The following is a 23,463-nucleotide window of genomic DNA, read 5'->3' on the forward strand; positions in this document are numbered from 1 at the left end:
CTGACGTCCTCTTGTGAAGCCTACTTGGTCATTTTTAATTAGTTGGGGTAAGATTGGGAATAGTCGGTTTGCTATGATTTTTGCATATAACTTAATGTCTGAGTTAAGAAGGGATATGGGTCGGAAGTTGCTTGGGATATCAGGGGTCTTGCCTTCCTTGGGTATAGTGACTATAGTTGCTTTTAGGTTTTCTGGGGGTGCGTTACCTGTTGTCATAATATAATTGAAAAAGTTGCATACATGAGGGAGCAAAGTTGGTGCAAATAATTTAAGGTATTCGTTTGCGAAGCCATTTGGGCCGGGGGATTTGCCTGTTTTAAGTGATCTGATGGCTTGTTCTACCTCTTGCGTTGTGATAGGAAGGCATAGTTTTTGGTTTTGTGTCTGTGATAGGCGTAGTAAAGATAAGGTTGATAAGAATGCATTAATTGTCTCTTCGTCGGGTTGTAGGGTGTCTTTGTCTTGTTTTAAGTTGTAAAGAGAGTTGTAATATTTACTAAATTCTTCGGCGATTTCTTGTGGAGCATGAATTTTGTGTTTTGAGGTCTGCGAGATTAGATAGGGGATCTTAGCATTTGCTTTTTCCGCTTTAACTCTATTAGCCATTAATTTGCTCGCTTTATTGTGTGAGTAGTAATGTAGCATTTTAAGTCTTTTTAGATACTACTCATGGTCTATTGCAAGATGCGCTTGTAATTCAGTTCTTGCTTTTTTCAATAGTAATAAATTCGCTAAGGAGGCATCTGCTTTGTGAGCTGCGGCTAAAGTCGCGATTTTAGATAGGAGGCTTGTGAGAGTTGCATTGCGTTGTTTTTTGTGGTTTGCTGTTTGCTGAATAAGAATACCTCTTATGAATGCCTTATATGCATTCCATAGTGTAGCAGGGTTAATGGATGGGAGAGAATTAAAGACAAAGTATTCTTTAAGCATTTTTTCTGTATTAACGATATTGTCTTTTAGGGACATTACATGCGTGTTATTCCTCCAAGTAAAGGTGTTCGGATGCGAATGGGTAAGCTGGATGGACAGAGTGATCGGGGCATGGTCCGACCAAGTGATATCCCCTATTTCACATTTGACTATCATTGGTAGAAGCCATGTAGTCGATAAAAACATGTCGATACGGGAGTAAGTGTTGTGTCTATGCAAGTAAAATGTGTAGTCTCTTTCGGAGGCATGTTTACATCGCCACACATCATACAAGTCTTCCTTTTGGAGCCACTCATATAAGTGGGGGGAGGTCTGCTACTTTTCGATGTGGAATCTAGTTCTGATTTTTGGATGTTATTAAAGTCCCCACAGATTATAAGATTCCCCTCTACCAGGTGGGAAATTTTTTTGAGGACACCATTTAAAAAGGCACGTTGTCCGGTGTTGGGTGCGTAAACATTTACTATGGTAAATGTTGTATTGTTAATTTTACATGTCAAGGCAACAAATCTCCCTTTATCATCCTGCAGCTCCCGTATTAACTGGAAGGCAATCGTTTTTTTTTATTGCTATGAAGACTCCCGCTTTTTTCTTAGGGCCATTAGCGTAGAAAATTTGGGAGAACTCTTTGTTTGAGAGTCTATTGGTGTCTGATCTCTGCAAGTGTGATTCCTGTATGCAGATTATGTCCGCTTTGGACCTTTTAGTTTCCCTCCACAGGAGAGATCTCTTGTAAGGGCTATTCAGTCCTTTTACATTAAGAGACAATAACTTCAAAGCCATTTAATCTATGGTAGGGATGCGTTGGCATTGCTATGAATCGATAGTGTAGACGCCGAAAATGCAATTTAGTATAATATAAATTTACACTGTGAGATACCTTTGAAAAAACATAAAACATTTGAAATAAACTTAGAAAGGTACATACAATTGTGCAGTGAGTCATACTGCGCAAACTTGGGGGAAAGTTTACGAGAAACGTGTGGCAAACCTGTGGTTGTCAGATGGGAATCAGCGTGAGAGTCTCTTTAGCTTGCATCCTTCCACTCTTGTGGGATCTTGGGAGAGGGTTTATTCTCTTGAGTCTTGCTTTGGTCCGGACGTGTTGGGCAAGGCAAATTCCATTTCCGTAAAAGCTCCATACCTTCCTCGGGCTTGACAATTACGTAAGTTTTCCCGCTGTTTGTAATGATAATTTTTGTTGGAAAGCCCCATTTATATCTTATGTCATGGTTTCGTAAGGTGGCTGTTACAGGGGCAAGCTTCTTCCTGGCTATTATTGTGGCTTGGGAAAGGTCAGCGAAGAGTGTGATATTCTGAAAGGGTGCTGGTAAAGCCGGCAGTTGTCTTGAGGCTCGCATTAATTGATCTTTAATGTGGAAGAAGTGGATTCGAGCAATTGTGTCTCGTGGATAGGAAGTCGGAATGTTCTGAGCTCTTGGAAGTCTGTGTGCTCGATCGATAGTGAGGTCTATAGGAGAGCATTGCGGGATAACCGCTCGCATCAGGCCCTGGAGAAGCTCAGCAGGCGGGATCGATTTGGAAATTCCTCTAAACTTGATGTTGTTTCGGCGATTTCTATCTTCGATATCTTCCAATTTATTTCGCGAGGTTTCAACTTCGTCTTCCAAATTGTTATGTGAGTCCACCAGTGAATTATGGGCTGATGCGAATTCTTCCATTTTACGCTCTGTATGGTCTACTCGACCTCCCAGTTCCTCCACTGACGCATTTATGCCAGCTAGGCTTTTGGCGATATCTTTTTGTATTGAGGTCTGTAATGCCAGCATAGCCTCTTTCATAAACAGCTCAGAGGTTGCCTGGTTGATAGCTGGAATATCTTGTAGGTATCTTGTAGGGTCATTTCTTGCGAGAGGTCAGGGTTGGAAGAGTAGCGGGCTCTTTGTTTTAATGGGCTGGAAGAGTTTGAATTATTATTCTTTGCTGTTGCTGAGTTAGACGGTGGGCGCTGTGGTCCCCTTTTGCTGTTTATCCCCATATGAGTGGGGAGAGATACGTCGGTGGGGTTTATGCAAGCCCAGCTCGGAGGAGGGTTGTTGGTCGTGACTGGCGGGTCGTTCGGAACACTCTCAGAGTGTGTTGCTTTAGTGAGGTCATGTGTATCTGTGAGGGTATAGTCGTTTCGTGCTGTTGTTTGGTCTTCCAGAAATGTGCATACTTTTTGAGGAATATCGCATGATTTAATTTCTATATTGGGTTCTGCATTGTTAAAAGCTTTTATTGCCTGTTTGCCACAGTAACTTGTGTTTTTTTCTGGATGTACAGATTGAGGCTTATTGCAGAGAGCTTTTTCAGGGGTTAATTGTGCACTCCTATAAGGCTTCAGTGTAGAGGCAGAGTGCTTATAAGAGTCTCTGTTTTTAACTGTGTGTTGGTGTCCAGGACCTATAATAGCCTCTTGATGGGCTTTCTTGTTGTTTGGGGTAGCCTGTTCCCCTTCTGGTAGAGTTACAGTAAACCCGGAGAGTGACAGGGTCGGGGATTCTGTGTTACTGTCAGGGCGGGCAGGAGAACTTCCCGAGCCGCGGCTGCTTTGCTACTGATCGCCGCGCGGGGGGGGGGGGGGGGGGGGGGCTCCGTGGGGGGTCCCCGAGGAGAGCTGTGTGCAGCAGGGGAATCTCTGCTGTTATTTTTCAACCGGGCTTTATTGGGGCTGGCCGGGGATGCAGCGGGAGAGATAGCGGAGGTGCTAGCTGAGTCGGCTGCAGGAGTATCCTCCGAGCTCCGGCGTACGCGGCTGCCTGACAAATCGCCGGCATCTGCTGTCAGCGGAGGGTCTCCGGATAAAGCAGAGAGCAAATTTATCCTACCTTGAGGAGATTTAGGGAGGCTTCTGCTTCCACAGCGGCATGTGTCCTCTCTGGCAGGGTTAAGTGTGGCTTTCACCTGCTCCTCCTCTCTCCTGGAGCGCGGGAATCCTTGAGCACCATTTTCTGTTTCTTCACCGCGGCTCCGTGTGGCATAAAAGTCTGTGAGTCTCTTAGGAGGCAGGTTTTTCTCTCTCTTGGGCATATTGCCGGTGTTGAGGAAGGTTTCCAATGATGAGTGGGGTTGTTTTTGGCTTGTTTCCCCGTCGCTTGTGAGTCGCTGGGTAGGTTATAAGGAGAGCTGTATTAGGATGCGTCCATCCAGGTCTCCTTCCAGGCCACGCCCCCACACTGGTGTTTTTCATTGCGTATAATACGTGCGTAAAAAAGACGCAGTATGATCTATTTTAGAGTGGATTCAGATGATCGCGGTTTTGTCCCCTTTTACTGCCGTGATAATCACAGCCATATAACAGGAAAAAAAACCACTGATCTTGATGGGATTTCAGTGGTTTTTATTTTCATCACTTCTTTTCCCGGCCGTAATTTGTACTTTTGGGAGAAGATAGGGCTGCCCTATCTTACCTGCACGTAGTGAATACTATATACACAGCGATACTCCGGCTCACACATTTTACGCATACGTCCGTGGAAATGAGCCCCTAAACTGAGTGCGGGGAGGAGAAACCAATACAACAGCGGCTTACAGGTACTCACCGGGCCGTAGCATCTCACACCTCCCATTGATTTTTGGACACATTTCCCAGAGCCCTTAGAGGAATCCCTGTGGCAACACCGGCTCTCACAATCATCGCTGTATATACACGGATCTCCATCGTTCTAGATGTAAAACACAGGGAATAAATGTTTAGTGAATTTGTTTATAAGGTTTTACATTTATGTCACAGGAAGGAGATAAAAATGATTCATACTTGTCACTCGGAATGTCCTTAAGGTTCCCAGAAGGAGGAGCGACCTCCCAGATTCCATGAAGAATCTACTGCATGTCACTGAAGTCTCTTTGAAGCCTTTTATAAGAGATTTCCCTGGATGTATGCAGCACCCTGGACTTCCTGCTGATCTTGTTGCCAAATGCCTGCCCTCCCTAGGAGATCAGCAGTGCCCCCTGTAGGTAGACCCCATGGAAAACACATTGTTCATCACGATGAATGAGGCAGAGCCTGACAGCGGAGTAGCTGGTGCTCATCCCAGAGGTGCAGTAGAAGTGTGCCTTTTTCATGTCATGCTTGGACATATATAAGTCAATAATTGAAGGCGGCAAGCTACTTTTTTCAGAAGGCTGTGTGCCCGCATTCCCTAGCGAGCAGCCCCAGCTGCAGTAAAAAAAACAAAAGAATAGATCACCTAAGAGGCGCTGTCCGGCTCTGCAGCACAACTCCTCTGAAGCTCCAGCAGACTTGCTTATAGTTTCCCCCTCTCCTCATGACGGCTGCTGTGCTTACACTCCCCTCAATGTTCCATTCCCCTCTACATTAAGGCTATGTCCACATGGGGTGGATTTGCTGGGGAACATCTGCAGCGGGTATTCCATAGCAGAAAATCCATACCAAAAAATGCACCATTTGGTAAGAAATTTGATGCAGATTTTAACATGGATTCTGATGTGGAATTCATTATTAGAGGTGGATTCTGTAGCGTATCCAGTGCTTTAATTGTCATTCTGTAGATTTAAATTCTGCACTGCATGGCAATCTCCGCACGGGTTTTGTGCATTTTTTTTCCCACTGCATGTGGACGAGATTGCGAGGATCTCACCTACTTTGCTGCTACTGTAGATGTTGCTTATTTCTTGTGTGGAGCGTTTACATGGGAAATCTGTGGATTCCCATGTGGATCTTTTTTCACTGGTGATTGCTTCCTGTGACTGTCGGGGAAGCGCTCATTAGACATGATACCACCAGCATCATTAGCCACATGGCCACGAAGTCCACTAGACTGTACAAAGATATGTAAATGCAATATACTGAGCCGCCTGCATTATTTGCCCTCTCTGCTGCCATCTACCACTCATCCATCAAAACATGTTTCATAGTAACATAGTATGTAAGGCTGAATGAAGACAATGTCCATGTAGTCCAGCCTGTCTATCCTCCTGTGTTGATCCAGGGGAAGGCAAAAAACCCCAAGGACAGAAATCAATTAGCCCTTTAGGGGAAAAAAATCCTTCCCGACTCCCTATTGGCAATCAGACTGTTCCCTGGATCAACCCCTAACAGTTCTTACCTTCCTATATACCCGGATTGATAATTAACCTAAGATTTATATCCTATAATGTCCTTCTTCTCCAGAAATACATCAGGTCCCCTTTTAAACTCCTCTATGGATTTTGCCATCACCACTTCCTCCGGTAGAAAGTTCCACAGTCTAACTGCTCTTACAGTAAAGAATCCCCTTCTATGTTGGTGATGAAACCTACTTTCCTCTAATCGTAGCAGATGTCCTCTTGTTACCGTCGTGGTCCTGGGTGTAAACAGATCTTGGGAGAGATCCTTGTATTGTCCCCTCATGTACTTATACATGGTTATTTGGTAGCCTCTTAACCTTCTTTTTTCTAGAGTAAATAGTCCCAGTTTGGATAGCCTCTCTGGGTATTCCAGTCCTGTCATTCCATGTATTAGTTTAGTTGCCCTTCTTTGAATCCCCTCAAGCACTGGGACATCTTTCCTAAGCACCGGTGACCAGAACTGTATGCAGTATTCCATGTGAGGCCTGACAAGTGCCTTATATAATGGAAGGATAATGTTCTCATCCTTCGCCCCTATACCTCTTTTAATGCACCCCAATACTTTATTTGCCTTTGCAGCAGCTGACTGGCATTGGTTACTCCAGTTTAGTCTATTATCCACTAAAACCCCCAGATCCTTTTCCATATCACTTTTCCCTAGTGGTACCCCATTAAGTGAATATTGGTGTCATCCGTTTCTCCTGCCCATGTGCATAACCTTACATTTATCAACATTGAACTTCATTTGCCATTTTTCTGCCCAAGCCCCCAGCTTATCCATGTCCGTTTGTAGCCACACATTGTCCTCCGTTGCATTAATTATATTGTATAATTTTGTGTCATCTGCAAATATTGATATTTTGCTGTGCAGCCCCTCTATCAGGTCATTGATAAATATGTTGAACAGAGTGGGGCCTAATACTGAACCCTGTGGCACCCCACTAGCGACTGTGGTCCAATCAGAGTACAAACCATTTATTACCACCCTCTGCTTTCTATCATTGAGCCAATTTTTTACCCACTTACACACGTTTTCGCCCAGTCCGAGCTGCCTCATTTTGTATATTAGCCTATTGTGTGGCACGGTGTCAAAGGCTTTAGAGAAGTCCAGATATACGAGATCAATAGATTCTCCCTGGTCCAGCTTAAAGCTTACTTCATCGTAGAAACTGATCAGATTTGTCTGACATGAGCGACCCTTCATGAATCCATGCTGGTGAGGAGTTATTCCCTTATTCTCCTTGAGGTACTCATCGATGGCGTCTCTCAGAATCCCCTCAAAATTTTTTCCTGTTACTGAAGTGAGACTTACTGGCCTGTAGTTACCAGGCTCACTTTTGCTCCCTTTTTTGTAAATTGGAACCACGTTGGCAATGCGCCAATCCACTGGTACTACACCGGTCTTGATAGTGTCTAGAAATATTAAGTATAGTGGCCTAGCTATCTCGTCACCTAGTTCCCTTAGTATCCTTGGGTGTAATCCATCTGGGCCCGGCGATTTATCAATTTTAGTTTTCTTTAGTCACTTCCGCACCTCCTCCTGCGTTAGGTATGAGATACTTTGTGAGGGGTTCCTTTTATTCCCCTGCATCTCGTGTGGCATTTCCTTTTCGTTTGTGAATACACTTGAGAAGAAACTGTTTAGTAGATTTGCTTTCCCTTCGTCATCATCAATGATTTCTCCTGCATTATTTTTTAAAGGGCCAGCGCTCTCCCTGCAAATCCTTTTGCTGTTAATATAGTTAAAAAATAGCTTCGGGTTGTTTTTGCTCTCTTTGGCGATCCGTCTTTCTGCTTCCTCCTTGGCAGTTTTGATCTTATCTTTGCATATTTTTTTTTCCCCTGTATGATTTTAGCGCTTCTTCGCTGCTTTCTTGCTTTAGTAGTTTGAATGCTTTCTTTTTTTTGTTTATTGCCCCTCTTACCGTCTTGTCGAGCCACATTGGTTTCCTTTTAGTTGAGTTTCTTTTATTTTTAAAGGGAATGAACTGCTCACATGAGGTGATTAGGATCCTTTTAAACTTTTCCCATTTGTCCTCCGTACCGTTATTTTTGAGGATGTTGTCCCAATTAATGTTACCGATAGTAGTTCTACGCTGATCAAATTTTGCTTTACTAAAGTTTAGTTTCTTTGTTGCTCCCTGATAAGGCTTCCTATTGATTGACAGCTGAAAATTGATTATATTGTAGTCACTGTTCCCCAAGTGCCCCTCAACCTGCACCACCTTTATAAGTTCTGGTTTGTTGGTTAGTACTAGGTCCAGAATGGCCCTCCCTCTTGTTGGTTCCTGCACAAGTTGGTTCAGGTAATTGTCTTTAATTACTCTCAAGAACTTATCACCCCTGTAAGATTTGCAGGTTTCCTTCTCCCATGTTATATCTGGATGATTAAAGTCCCCCATGATAATTACTTTGTTGCGCTTTGATACCTCTTTTATCTGCCTTAGTAGTAAGTTTTCAGTTTCTTCTGTTGCTTTTGGTGGTTCATAGAAGACCCCTATCAGGATTTTGTTATTTTTTCCTCCCTGTATTTCTACCCACAGAGATTCCACCTGTTCGTCTCCTACCCCTATATCCTCCCGTAGCCTCGGCTTCAAGTTCGGTTTGACGTACAGACATACCCCTCCCCTTTCTGGTTCCTTCGGTCCCTTCTAAAGAGATTTACCCCTGCAAATTCACCGCCCAATCGCACTTATCATCAAGCCATGTTTTCGTAATTCCGACTATATCATAATTTTCATCAGTCATTCTCGCTTCAAGCTCACCCACTTTACCAATCAGACTTTGTGCATTCGTGGTCATACAATTTATATCATTTTTTTTTTGTTTTTTAAATTTGTTTTGTTGCTATTCGTACTATTGGCTGATCTATCAGTTCTAACTGTACTAACCCCACCCCCTGCTCGACCCCCATTCCCTTTGCTTGGACCCGGATCGCTAGTTACACTGGCTACCCCACTATTTCTCATTTTACCCTCCCCCCCAGTCCCTAGTTTAAACACTCCTCCAGCCTTCTAGCCATCTTATCCCCCAGCACAGCTGCACCCTCCCCATTAAGATGCAGCCCGTCCCTACGGTAGAGCCTGTAGCCGACAGCAAAGTCAGCCCAGTTCTCCAGGAACCCAAATCCCTCCTTCTTACACCAACTCCGGAGCCACTTGTTTACCTCCCTAAGATCCTGCTGCCTTTCTAGTGTGGCTTTAGGTACAGGTAGTATTTCCGAGAAAACTAGCCTGGAGGTCCTCGCCCTGAGCTTGGCCCCATAAGTCCCTGAAATCATTTTTGAGGGACTCTAACTTGTTCATTGGTGCCAACGTGCACCATGACCGCTGGATCCTCACCAGCCCCTCCCAGTAATCTGTCAATCCGATCCGCAATGTGTCGAACTCGAGCGCCAGGAAGACAACACACCGTTCGACGATCCCGGTCTTTATGGCAGATTGCCCTCTCTGTCCCCCTAATAATTGAGTCCCCCACCACTAGAACCTGTCTAGCCTGCCCTGCACTCCCCGTCCCCGTCTCACCGGAGCAGTCATCTCCCTGGCGTTCAGAGGGCATGTCATGCTGCAGTGGTGCTGGCTCTGTAATGGCATCCCCCTCATCTGCCAACGTTGCAGACATGTTGGGTTGTGCCAGTTCAGGACCAGCCTCCCTGGATCTATTCCCTCTATGCCTCCTTCTATCTGACACCCAGCTGACTGCCTGCTCCCCCTGCTCTTCCGTACTACCATCCGCCCCCGCCTCTACCCCAGCAAGTGTCTGCTCAGTGAGCAGCAAACTCCTTTCCATGTTGTCAATGGCTCTCAGTGTTGCCAGTTGCTCATTTAGATCCAGAATTTGGCTTCTGAATGTGCGACGTGCACGCATCTTGCGCAACAGTATGCACCCTCGATCGGCTGATCAAGGACTGCATACATTGCACAAGTAGCACACTGGATGACATTGGCAGACATGGAGCTCATCCTAATGGGGATCTACAATTTACTTGTGGAAGTAGTGAAGATAGACTCACACGCTGCCGCCTCCACTCAACCGCTCACACGCTGCTGCAACCGCTCACACGCTGCTGCAACTGCTCAACCGCTCACCCGCTGCTGCAACCGCTCACACGCTGCTGCCTCTGTACAACGACTCACACGCTGCCACTCTCACGCAACCGCTGACAATTTTTTTTTTTTCTTTCCCCCCTCACAAACACTTAGACCCCCAGACACACACACACACAGAAGACACAACTAGGGCACACCAGATACACAGAAGACACACACTTAGCTCACAAACACACACAGAAGATACTTATCGGCTCCTCCACTCCTCCTGGTGACGTCACCCGCTCTCCCGGCGGCCGCTCACTCTGCACTCCTGTCTCAGCTGCTCTGCTGCTCCGTTCTGGTCCCCTCCGCTGCTGCTGCCGATGGACTGCTGGTGGCCTCTTGGCGCCGGCTACTGCGCTCCGGTCTTACTTTACTGCCCCTGCACCTGCTTTGCCGCCGGTATCAGCTGCTGAGCTGCTCCGATGTCCCATGGCATCATAATATTAAATGAATTGCAACAAAACAAAGTATAGGAATCTGCCCCATTTAGGGGGCTTCACACTGGTGATGAAATTGTGCGACATTTGTGCGTTGCAAAACATACAAATCTTGCACAAATATGAAACCCATTCTTTTGAATGTGTTCATTCATGTCTGTAATGTTTACATGCGTTGCGGTGCTATGCAGAAAACAAATCGCAGCATGTTCTTTCTCTTAGCGATATCGCCCATTGCTTTCAATGGGGCCGGCAGCTGTAGCTCCGGCTACATTGAAATCATTGGGAGGAGATTGTGGAATAGCCTTGTATTCCAGCGGGTCTGAATGAATCCCCCATAGAGAGAATGGAGAGGATGTGAAGCTACAAGGGATTTCCTAGAGATCATCCCACATTTGGAGAGATAGGGGTGGGACTAGAGGGCTCCCAGAGGGCATTCATGAGAGCAGGGGTGAGAGAGGGCTGGGCTAGATGGAGTTTTCATAGTGATTCCTTTCTAGCCAAGAGATGGGCAGGCATAAGGAATCTAGACCCACCCGCTCATCCCCACTATATCTCCAAACATGAGATCTGTAGAAGATCCTCTGCAGGTCAGCCTCCTCTCTCTTCTTGCTTTGGGGGATTCATTCAGCCCCGCAGGGATGCAATGCTGTTTGCATGCATCCATGGGTTTTGAAAGGTTTGTAAGAGCGATATTGGGACGTGAATAACAGCCCGATATTGCTCTCGCCAGTGTGCAGAAGGCCTTAGAAATGCTTCTCCAGCCTCTGTTGTGGTGTATATATAATATTTTTTTTTCGGCTTTTTGTAATAAATGTCCCCTATTGTTAACACAGAGAGAATCTAAATATAGAAGCCTGAACTATCTATATAACTGGTAATATACAATGTGTAAAATACAAAATCTGATATAAAGAATTTACTTTACCTTCAATTTAAGCTGGCTTCACACGAGCATGTTTTTGTGCGTACATAGGTGTTCACCTATGTACATGCAAAAACACGCATGTATGAAGGTCCATGCATTGCCTTCAATGGAGCTGCGGCTGCTGACGGCGGCTCCATTGAAGACAATGGCCTTCTAGCACCACTGAATTGTTTTTTAGGCACCCCTGAATTGTTTTTTAGGGAAGGGCTTTACATATCAGCCCTTCCCTGAGAAAAAGGCATTTTAGTGTAAATAAAAAAAAATTAAAAAAAATGCTTACCTGTCCGCGGCTGCCATGTCCCCTGCATGCGGCAGATGTTTTCTTCATCCCCGCGAGAAAAAAGAATTCCCTGCTGCACCTGTCACATCTGTGACAGATGCAGCAAATGAATTCTAAATCCCCGCGGGGAATAAATAATTCCGTACCGCAGCTGTCACAGATGACAGCTGTGGTGACGGAACTCAGTAATTGTTTTTCAGGGAAGAGCTTTAAGTATAAGCCCTTTCTTGAAAAACAAGGAAAAATGGTGTAAAAAATAATAAACACCACATACTCACCTTCCTTCAACTGACGGGGCTCCGCTGCATGCTTCCAGTGCTGTTACCAGCTCTGTAATGCAGTTCTTTCAGCAGGTGCAAATTTAAATTCCCTACCTGCTGAAAGAGCTGCTTGTGATTAGCTGAGATGCTCAGCCAATCACAGGCAGCCCTCGCCTGTCATTCATTCAGCGAGAGCTGCCTGTGATTGGCTGAGGTGCTGAGCCAATCACAGACGGCTGCTTCTGATTGATTGAGCACCTCAGCCAATCACATGCAGCTCTCACTGAATGAATGACAGGCGAGAGCTGCCTGTGATTGGCTGAGCACCTCAGCTAATCGCAAGCAGCTCTTTCAGCAGGCGGGGATTTTAAATCCCTGCCTGCTAAAAGAATTGCATTACAGAGCCGGGGACAGAGCTGGAAGGATGCAGCTAAGCACCGGCAGTTGAAGGAAGGTGAGTATGTGGCGATTATTATTTTTTACACCATTTTTCCTTGTTTTTCAGGGAAGGGCTTATACTTTTTTCCCTGAAAAACAATTACTGGGTGTCGGCAGCTGGATCCCCTACCTCAGCTGTCATCTGTGACAGCTGCAGTAGTGAATTCTTTATTCCACTGCGGGGGATGAAAAAAAAAACATCTGCTGCATGTGACAGATGTGTTCTTCATCCCCTCAGGGGATACAGCAGCGGCGGAGAGGTGAGTTTAGCTCTTCCCTAAAAAACAATTACGAGGTGCTGGCAGACCATTGCCTTCAATGGAACCGCCGACAGCAGCCGCAGCTCCATTGAAGACAATGCCTGCATTCCCTATTGTGCATGCATGTCCTATCTTTACAGGCACGCACCTGTAAAACACAGACATGTGAACACACCATAGGGAATGCATGTGTTGTAATAGGCGAGTGTTTCTGTGCTCAAATATGCACGCACAAAAGCACTCTTGTCTGAAGCCATCCTCAGACTGTGCGACCTCAAAGCAGAGTGATAGGCACACAAACAGCAAGATGGTCATAATCCTGTGTTGTGCCATTTCTGTGGCAATGAAAGCTATGGCCACGATTTGAACGTTTACAGCAAGCCTGCAGGCAGAGAAAGGGAGACTGGAGGATCCTGGGTGTAGATGGCAGGTAAATACCCGGAGCTTACTGTCCCACTCTGCATCCAGCCTGCTCTTCCAGTTAATAAAGTTTAAATATTCTTGGCTATCTCTATCATGGAAAACAGAAATATGCAATGCTTCATGACCACCTGAACTCATATCACATGTAATGACAGTATACCAGAAATGTATTTCTATTAAAAGCTACGTGTGCAGCTGATTTCAGGTCAAAATCCTCATTGAAGCCGATTTTGACTTTGTTTTGGATGCAGAATTTGTTGCAGATATTCAGCAGCTTTTTGCACCCCATGTAAAGACACCCGGGCAAACGGTGGTTTTTGATGCAGATTTTGGTGTAGGTCTGTATCGAAAACATGCTATGGTGCCGGACCCAGTGAGAACAATTGGAGAAGATTGTGAAACAGCCTTGCATTCTGCAGCCTCTGTCACGGTGTATATATAATATTTTTGCTCGGCTTTTTGTAATAAATGTCCCCAATTGTTAACACAGAGAGAATCTAAATATAGAAGCCTGAACTATCTATATAATTGCAAATATACAATGTGTAAAATACAAAATCTGATATAAAGAATTTACTTTACCTTCAATCTAGACTGTGCGACCTCAAAGCAGAGCGATAGGGACACAAACAGCAAGATGGTCATAATCCGATGTTGTGCCATTTCTGCAGTGATGAAAGCTATGGCCACGACTTGAACGTTTACAGCAAGCTTGCAGGCAGAGAATGGGAGACTGGAGGATCCTGGGTGTAGATGGCAGGTAAATACTTCCCTCGCTGCATCAAACCTGCTCTTCCAGTTAGTAAAGTTTAAATATTCTTGGCTATCTCTATGATGGAAAACAGAAATATGTGATGCTTCATGACCACGTGAACTCATATCACATGTAATGACAGTATGAACTCATATCACATGTAATGACAGTATACCAGAAATGTATTTCCAATAAAAGTTATGTGCGCAGCTGATTTCAAGTCAAAATCCTCATTGAAGCCGATTTTGACTGTTTTGGATGCAGCAATGCTGCAGAATTTGTTGCAGATATTCAGCAGCATTTTGCGTCCCATGTAAAGACACCCGGGCAAACGGAGGTTTTTGATGCCTACTCCTCCTCCTAAAACAGCACGTCATGACGTTGAACTGCCAATTTTTCTGCGGCCCAAAAGGCTCTGCTTATAATTTTTTTTACAATTTTTCAAAGTTTCAAAAGTATTGATATTTTAACAGAAACCATTTTTTTCACAGGTTTGCCTCCAGGCTCTGTTACAAATTAAGTAACAGCGAGCTGTATCTTTAAAAATGTTTCTGGGTTTCACCTGCCCTCACGGTTGAGCAATTTTTCAGGGGTACACTTGTACCCTTGGTACACTAAATTTTCTAGCCATCGCCTATACTGTTATCTAACTAATTTTTCCAGCCTTCGCCTACACTCATGGTACACCAGTGTTACAGGGGTCTGCCTATACTCTTGCTACAGAAATGTTACTGGGGTCTGCCTATACTTCTGCTACAAAAATGTTACAGAGGTCTGCCTATATTTTTGCTACAGAAATGTTACAGGGGTCTGCCTATATATTACTACAGAAATGTTACAGGGGTCTGCGTCTACTTTTACTACAGAAATGTTACAGGAGTCTGCCTATACTTCTGCTACAGAAATGTTACAGGGGTCTGCCTATACGTCTGCTACAGAAATGTTACAGGGGTCTGCGTATACTTCTGCTACTGAAAAGTTACAGGGGTCTGCCTATACTTCTGCTACTGAAAAGTTACAGGGGTCTGCCTATACTAGTGCTACAGAAATGTTACAGGGGGTCTGCCTATACTTTTACTACAGAAATGTTACTGGGGTCAGCCTATACTTTTACTACAGAAATGTTACAGGGTCTACCTATACTTCTGCCACAGAAATGTTACTGGGGTCTGTTTATACCTTTTCTACAGGAATGTTACAGGGGTCTGTCTATACTGTGGGTGCACTAAGTCTTCCTATCGCGGTGTTTTACCTATCTGGCACAAATACACTGACTGACTAGGGCAGAAATGTGGGCCAGGGCCAAGGTCCGTGGCGAGGTGAAACTCTCCCATGGTTGGGCACTCTGATTTGTTCTTGAGTAATACAATCTTTTTTGCAGTGACAGCATAGGTGAGCCCAAGGAACGCAAAGACTTCACCTTGCTATCTGTGTGCTATCTTGAGCTATCTGTGTGGGGACACATGGGTTTCCCATTGCTATGTAACTCAGGGCACCTTGGGTCACACAAGGTGGGGGCTGGGACAGAGCCTGTCCCAGGGCCCGCTCACGTGCTTCCCACACAGACTATAGCGTGTCCTGGTCATGGTTTCTTGGCCTTGTAAGGCCACCTCCTCCTCCTGCTTGGGGTCGGGATCAGCACTGGGCAACATGTATTTTCTCTCGTGTTACCACAGTTATCTGAGACACTAGTTTGGGCCAAACAAGAGGAGCGTTACTGCATTAATGAGACGTTCACTGCTGTACTAGCATCGGAGTACGTGTTATGCCAGCGATTGCTGAGGGTGTGGGCCGAGGCCTATGTCCTAGGGAAAATGCAACTGCGCCAGGTTGGGCCTGTGGAACTTCTTCCTGGTTAATCCAGTCTTTGGAGCGGTGAAAGCAACCGCAACTAATTAAATGAGACGTTCACAGCTGTACTAGCATCGAAGTCCGCTTTATGCCCACGATTGCTGAGCGTATGGGCAGAGGCCGAAGTCCTGGGGGGGGGGGGGGGCGGAGTGAAAGTCTGCCATATTTGGGCACTGTAATTTCTTCATGTTTAATACTTTCCTTGGGTTCCTTTGGCTCACCTATGCTGTGAGTGCACAAAGACTTTCCATAGCGGTGTTTTATCTGTCTGGCATAAATACACTGACTGACTAGGGTAGAAATGTGGGCTGAGGTCCTTGGGGGGTGAAACTCTGACATATTTGAGCGCTCTGATTTCTTCTTGTGTAATACCATCTTTGTGCACAGCACAGGCAAGCCCAAGGAACTCAAAGACTTTCCTTTGCGGTGTTAAGCTATCTAACACCTACACAGAATGAATTGTGTGGGGACACATGGATTTCCTATTGCTATGCAACTCACGGCACCTTGGGTCACATAAGATGAAGACTGGGAATGAGCCTGACCCTGGGCCCGCTCACGTGCTTCCCACACAGAGCATTGCTGTATTGTAGAGATGTGTAGAAGTGCTGGCACCTGCGTCCCCTTTATGCCCTCGTTTGCAGCTCCGGACAATTTTGCGATGGAGGTGTCACAGGATTGGAATGATGATCGAACGTCAATTTATCATCAATTCTTAACAGCATTGTGGGCTATCGCCCACACTTTCAAAGAGGGTCGCTGCCTGGCCCTGCCAACCCTCTGCAGTGTGTGCCTCTGGTTCCTCCTCATCTAGTACGCGCTTATAAATAGACATGAGGGTGGTGTGGCTATGAAGTGAGCGTGTGGCATGAGGGCAGCTGAAGGCTGCGCAGGGACACTTTTGTGTGCACTGTGGACGCAGGGTCGTGCGGAGGGGGTTGGACAGCAATGCCAACATGTAACCAAGGAGAAAAGGCAGCGGTGCCACCCGCAGGCAGTGATTGCCCTTGGTTGCAGGTAGTGTGGTACTTAGCTAAGGTGTGCCTTGCTAATGAGGGTTTGTCCGAAATAAAAATTGTTAGGGGGGTGACGCCAGACTCTTGCCCCCATTTTGGCTTAATAGTGGGACCTGGGAGCCTGAGATGCAGCCATGCATGCTGCCCCTGCCCTTCGTTATCTGGTTCTGTGGCGTTTCCATGACTTTCTGAGGTTTTCCAGAGTTTCACAAGTCATGACCTATGCGGAGCATCGGTCCCATACAAAAATACTCGAGTTGCCATTGACTTCAATGGGGTTCGTTACTCCAAACGAGCTCTTGAGCATTGCGGAAAGTTTGACTCGAGTAACGAGCACCCGAACAATTTGGTGCTCGCTCATCTCTATTTGTCATCTCTACATAGCCTATTGGTAATTGTGAACAAATGCACACGGTTTTCGCTTTAAAAAAAAATCTGTTTAATTATAATGTACCCTTTGCCCTATTGTTCCGCGCTGTGTTTGTGTTATCTCAACACAATGTGTCGTCCAGAGAAGCAAATGGAGTGGCAGCATCAGTGGTGGATTTAAAGTAAAAATAACTTTTATTGCTCCATATTAAAAATACAGGCAACATTTCGACCTTAAAAAGTCTTTTTCAAACCTGCTAGTATGCCACTGCACCACTCATTCTATAACCAAACCGACATAGGTGGGCGGGAAGTAACCGCCCTGCAATGATTTGACAGCATTCCCAACACCTGACAACACACACCTGTTAAAAACTCACATGACATAAGAACATATGGTGCCATCCCCTGTCCATATGATCATTCCCAGCCACCCCCTAGAGGTTCGGCATCTTCTCCTGCGAATGCACATGTGCGCATAGCATAGTGACCTCAGCACGGTGTTAACCAAAGCCCCGGAGGCACATATTACATGCAGCAACCACAAGATGCCCAAGGCCAGCCAACCAAATGTGCGTTGGGCGGCGGCCAACCACAAGATGACACCTGCAGAGAATGTGGATATAGCCCAAACTACAAGATGGCCCCAGACAGCCAACCAAATGTATATTGGGCGGCAGCCAACCACAAGATGGCGCCTGCAGAGAATGTGGATGTAACCCAAACTAATTATGTAAAGTAACTAAAAAAACAACTAGGGTATAGGACAAATAGTAAACCAAAGAGGGGATACAGAAAAAGGAGAAAGGGCTAGACAATAACAATATCACAAAGAAAAATTAAGACGGGAGGTGACCGATCAAAAAATACTGTCAATGGAGAGAGAGTATATTAGTTAAAAGGTGCGAAATTATAATCCATGTTTAAACCAAACGGATGCATGGTATTTAAAGTGTGTATCCACTAAATGTCCTTTTTTAGCAGGGACTCCCTATCACCTCCTCGTGTCAATGGAGGAACATCATCTATAATCCTAAACCTGAATTAGCAGATGCTACGCTTCATGTCATGAAAATGTTTAGGAATAGGAAGATTAAGACACTTAGTACGGATGGTGCTCTTGTGTTTGATCATGGGGGTTCTTGCCTCCAGTGTTGTCTTACCTATGTAACCTAGCCCACTGGGGAAGGTTACCAGGTAGACAATGTACGAAGAGGTACAGGTATATTGTTTGCAAATTTTGAACTTCTTGCCTGTATAAGGATGATGGAAGGTCCATTGTCCTACTAGTTGGCATGAAGTAAATACCCCGGCACGATATGGGCTTACTTTGGAGTGCTGCGGGCTTTCCTCTTTGAGACATTTTAACCCAATACAATGTGTCATTTAGTGTGTTCGGTTGTGAGATATGTGTGTCTTTAGCTACCATTATAGCATTAACCCCTTTAGTTGAAGTCAATAATGTATTCCCATCCGCACATTTTCTGCCTTTCTTGGCTTTTTTAAAATTATTTTTCTTCACAATGCAACATTGGCCATCCTGCTACTTGTGTAAAGCAGATTAGGATGGGACTGTGTCATTTTTTGGCCTTCCATTGTCTGCATTGAAAACCACACAAAACACATTTTTTTCTGGCCAACAACTGTTCTATTTGTACCTTTATACAATAATTTTATGTGTTACTAAAGGCTTGCCTCAACCAGTTGTTACTGCATCGCTACTACAGCTGTGAGTCTAAACCTGCTTGTAGTGCAGAGCACTAGTTTGCTTGTCAATCGCACACACAGCCATCTTTCTGATAAATGATAAGCCTGCACTTGGACAACTAAAAGTCCAGCCATTGGACACTCACCTGACAGCTCAGGGGGGGATTGCGCTGTCCTTGGTGCTTAACACAGGCTACTCTAGTTGCTGTGTAAGCACTCAACCAGCACCATCGAGCTGCTCAAGGGAGGTCAAAGCAGCTATTTGTTCCCATTTTGCAAGTGTGTCCCAAGCATGTTTTAACACGTTGAGTAGCAATGTGTCAAAACACACTTTTTTTTAAAAAGACTCATGATTTCAAACATGCCCTTCCTTTATACCATTACATGGCAAATTGAAATAGCATCATGGCACAATATATATTTTTTAAAGGGAATTGTATTTGTACCCAAAAATAAATCTTCCACAACGTTTTGTGCTAACAATTCTTTTTATAATCAAACATAAAATGTAGTCAACACAAAAAGCCTTCATTGGCCATATATTTAATAAGGAAACTAAATGTTTATGTTTCTTCTGCAAACTAAAAAGGAAAACACAAAGTAAAAAAAAAAATGCTCCTAATTTTCCCTGGCAGCCCCGGGTTGTTGAAGGCTTGGATGCGCCTCGGGAATGATCCCTTTTTCGTGGGCGACCCCGTGGCCTTTGAGTAGGAGGGCTGCCCTGCCCGAACACCTCCTGGGACTAGCCTTCCCCAGGATCATTTTCTCCTGCCTCAACCACACATTTCTGGAGTGGTACTGGGGGTGGTGGAGGCTGCAGGATTCCTCATCAGCCTCTATTGTTTCTGGGGCGCCTTCTACATCATCCACAATGTTGGGTCCAACAAAAGCAGGATCTACCTCAGAGTCCCTGCCTGGCCCTGGCCGCATTTTTCACTGGGCTATTTGATGGGGGGAGGGGGTAGGGAGGGACTGGCAGGGGTACAACCCCTGAAGGGCCAGGAACCGGGGAGGGCCAGGGGATTGGCACAGGAGGCGCAGGGAGATCTGAGTCCTCTGTTGGAGGTGCTGCCCCAGCAGGTGGCTCTTGAGAGGGGAGTGTGTGCATATCACTTTCCTCACTCAGAGAGCTAGGACCCTGACCTACAGGCCTTGGGGAGGCATATTCAGAGGGACTGCTACCAAAGGGTTGTGGTGTATACGTATCATCCTCCAAATCCTCACCATATAGGTCAGGAGAAAAATCAGTCCTTCAATCCATTGCATCGTTGAGCCAGCGCTCATAGGCCTGCCTCTGGTGGTGCCTTCCCCTGCCATTGAGGCACCACAGGTCCAGCATCAAGAAGACTTCATGTGCTGGATCTGGCTGCAGGGCTGCATCAAGGACAGTCCCAAGGGCCCTTCTCACTGTCCCCTGCAGCATTGGGGGGACCTGTCGACAATGAGGGGCTGTCTGCCCAATCCTCATCCGCCCGAAGTCTCAGGTACTGCAACACTCCCATCTCTACCTGAACCCTGGGTGAAGGAGGATTGGACGGATCTGCCGGGGGAGCCTGAGGGGGAACCCTGGCTCCGCGATGCAAGGAACCCCGCTGAGGCGGCCTGTCCAACACAGGGCTCTGTTCTTCCCGCCCAGCATCCTGTGTTCCCCCAGATCGGGCAGCAAAACCGGCCTGAAGTGTGGTTGCTCCTCCTCCTCCGGTTCTTGATCTTCCTTCTGCTCTGGAGGCTGCTCCCGCAGCTCCTCAAGATTACTGGATTGTCTGGTTAAAGAGATTGTAAATGTCAAACGTTCGTTTCCAATTGACATTCTGTGCTAAAAAATAAAACAATATGCAGAATGAATTGAGGGCAAGGATCATTGTACATGGATAATTATAATGTTAGAACTGTAGTTTTTTTGCATTGCCTATTAATATAAACACCCTGCGTGTGCATGGCAGTTTTGCAATTGGTTAGTCATGTATAATGATCATCCCAAATAAAAAGTCAGAGCAGATATATATCCTTTGGTCAATTAATGTGAAAGTGCTAAATCCTATTGCCTCTTACAACACCCTGCAACCTAGTGTGTTTATAAATTTAAGATCTAGGCAATAAACCTAAATATGCTGTTTGGTTACATTCCTAAGCACACTAGAGTAAACTCAACTGCTTTGTCTCTGGAGTATGTGGCAATCCTCAAACATGCAAGAGAGTACAATAGTGTAATATAACATCCACACAAAAGACTGTGTATTAGTACCTTAGCTCAATTTTTTCAGTTAAGCATCTCTATTTTTAAAGAAGGAGCAGCGCCAATTTGAGACACACTTGCAAGAAGTGACTCTTCCACACAGTATTGAGACACACCTTTCCATGAGCCTCCACTGTTTGTAACGTTTCTTCTAAATATATGTTAAACATATCCGTCTATTATAACTTCACAAAGGAAAGCATATACTTACGTATTTAGCTCAAGGACTGGTCTTAGAAAGCCAAGCACATGGCCTAATTCGTAGCGCATCGGGTCACCAGGTGACATCCCAGCATTTATCTGTTGCCGCAGCACCCTGGTGAACTAGTCTCTTATGGAGTGCCATGATGTATGCAGCGCTTTCACTAGAGGGGTGAATATTTGGGCCACAGAAGACCCAAGAAAGCAATTAATACACAGAAAAATTACATATAATGTGACATGCAGTATTTGCAAATTACACCAACAGGAGAGATGATGTGTTTAGCAAGGCCATGCATCTGTAATTTTGCTAAACCAGACACAATTCTACCAAGGGCCATTTAAAAAGGCTAATAACTCTAATGTGTGTCCTTATTCAGAGGACATTTATTTTAGTGTTAAAAGGCAGCTTTGTGCGAACTAAAACACAGACTGCTGCACAGAGTGGCCATCACAAACAAGCAAAAAGAGGATCACAAATCACACTAGCAACACAAAGGATATTAGCACTTCGCATAAAAAGGAAAAAAATAATGCATCACAATTGCTTATTCAAAAAATTACAAGTAAAAATCTCTAAAACACTTACATTTGTTCTTCTGCACACTATCATTATGCTGATACGCTCTTTTCACCACCTGTATCCACAACACGTTCTTTTGGCCCCTGTTTTTGTAGACCTCACTGCGGACATCCCATAGGGCTGGCCTGTTTTCAAGGGCCCGAATCATTATCCATTTGTTCATTGTGAATCTTTTCCTCCGGGCTCTGAGCACCACCACAATACACCAAAAGCCTAGATAAATGTTAGCCGCACCTCCCCCTGCACTTCGAGGTTTATATAGGGGCAGGCAATATATCGAAGGTGTGCACATAATTGTTTTGCATTGAGAAACACATTCGCCCGTCCACACGTGTTGGCCCTGGTAGTCCTAATAGGAGATTTACATAATTAGAAGTTCATACTTCTTTCACAACTTCATTCACAAAAGCAGAATAGCCCTTAACCCCTTAGTGACCAAGCCTGTTTACGCCTTAATGACCAGGCCAAATTTTGCAAATCTGAAACGTGTCACTTTAGCATGGAAAAAGACCAGAAAGGTTTTGCATATCCAAGCGATTCTGACATTGTTTTATCGCCACATGTTGTACTTCATTTAGGTGGAAAAAAAAGACCAATAGAATTTGTGTTTATTTATTAAAAGCGCCAAAATTGCGAAAATTTTGAAAAAATTGTCATTTTTTCACATTTCCAACTGCAATATCTCAAATATGTGCAAACATAATATAGAAATTTTTGCTAAGATTTATATTTCCATCCGTTTACTTTATTTTGGGCGCACATTGGAAAAACTTTCGTTTTATTTTTAACCATTTAGGAGACGTACAAATGTAACATTACTTTTCAGCATTTTGAGGAACACTTTGTTTTCCTACACCAATCCAAGACTGGAAAGGCTCATAGGAGTCAAAATGATAGATACCCCCACAAGCGACCCCATTTTAAAAACTACACCCTTTAACGTATTCACTGAGGGGTGTCATGAGTATTTTAACCCCACAGTTTTTTTTCAGGAGTCAATGCAATTTAGAAGAGAAAAACAAAAATTTCATATTTTTGCAAATATGTCATTTTAAAGACAGGACTTTTTTCTAGGGTACACATGAAAATTAGGATTTGCACCGCAGAATGGATACCCCTGTTTGTCCCGTGCTCAGAAACATACCCATTGTGGCCCTAATCTTACGTTTGGATGCACAATGGGGCCCAAAATGAAAGGAGCAATCGGTGGCTTTCGGAACAGAAATTTTGCTTGAAGAAGATTTAGGCCCCATTGCCCACTTGTAGAGCCATTGAGTGACCAAAACTATGGAGAACCCCCACAAGTGACCCCATTTTGAAAAGTAGACCCCTTAACGAATTTATCTAGGGGTACGATGACTTTTTTGACTTCACAGTTTTTGAATAAATCTAAGCCAAGCCGAAGGAAAAAAATTACGATTTTCATTTTTTTGGTAATTCTGTCATTTTAAAAGCAGTTTTTTTGTACAGCACATATATGAATGAAGACTTACACCACAAAATGGATACCCCTGTTTCTCCCGTGCTCAGAAACATACCCATTGTGGCCCTAATCATATGTCTGGATGCACAATGGGGCCCAAAATGAAAGGAGCAACCGGTGGCTTTCGGAACAGAAATTTT

The 23,463-nt window shown here is 44.8% G+C and overlaps 1 protein-coding gene across 2 annotated transcripts in view; it reads right to left on the reverse strand.

The window, feature by feature from the left end:
* LOC136614463 (leucine-rich colipase-like protein 1) overlaps positions 1-13,840 on the reverse strand; it is a 168,840-nt gene extending 155,000 nt beyond the window's left edge. For both annotated transcript variants that reach the window (XM_066594115.1, XM_066594114.1), the window contains exons 1-2: positions 13,706-13,840; positions 4,476-4,598 (exon numbers count right to left, since the gene is read on the reverse strand). In XM_066594115.1, the coding sequence (XP_066450212.1) occupies positions 4,476-4,598; positions 13,706-13,786 (204 nt within the window). In that variant the 5' untranslated portion in view covers positions 13,787-13,840. The remainder of the gene's footprint in view (positions 1-4,475; positions 4,599-13,705) is intronic.
* Positions 13,841-23,463: the final 9,623 nt, after the last annotated feature.

This window comes from Eleutherodactylus coqui, chromosome 1 (assembly GCF_035609145.1).
Source record: "Eleutherodactylus coqui strain aEleCoq1 chromosome 1, aEleCoq1.hap1, whole genome shotgun sequence".
In the NCBI taxonomy this organism is placed as follows: Eukaryota; Metazoa; Chordata; class Amphibia; order Anura; family Eleutherodactylidae; genus Eleutherodactylus; species Eleutherodactylus coqui.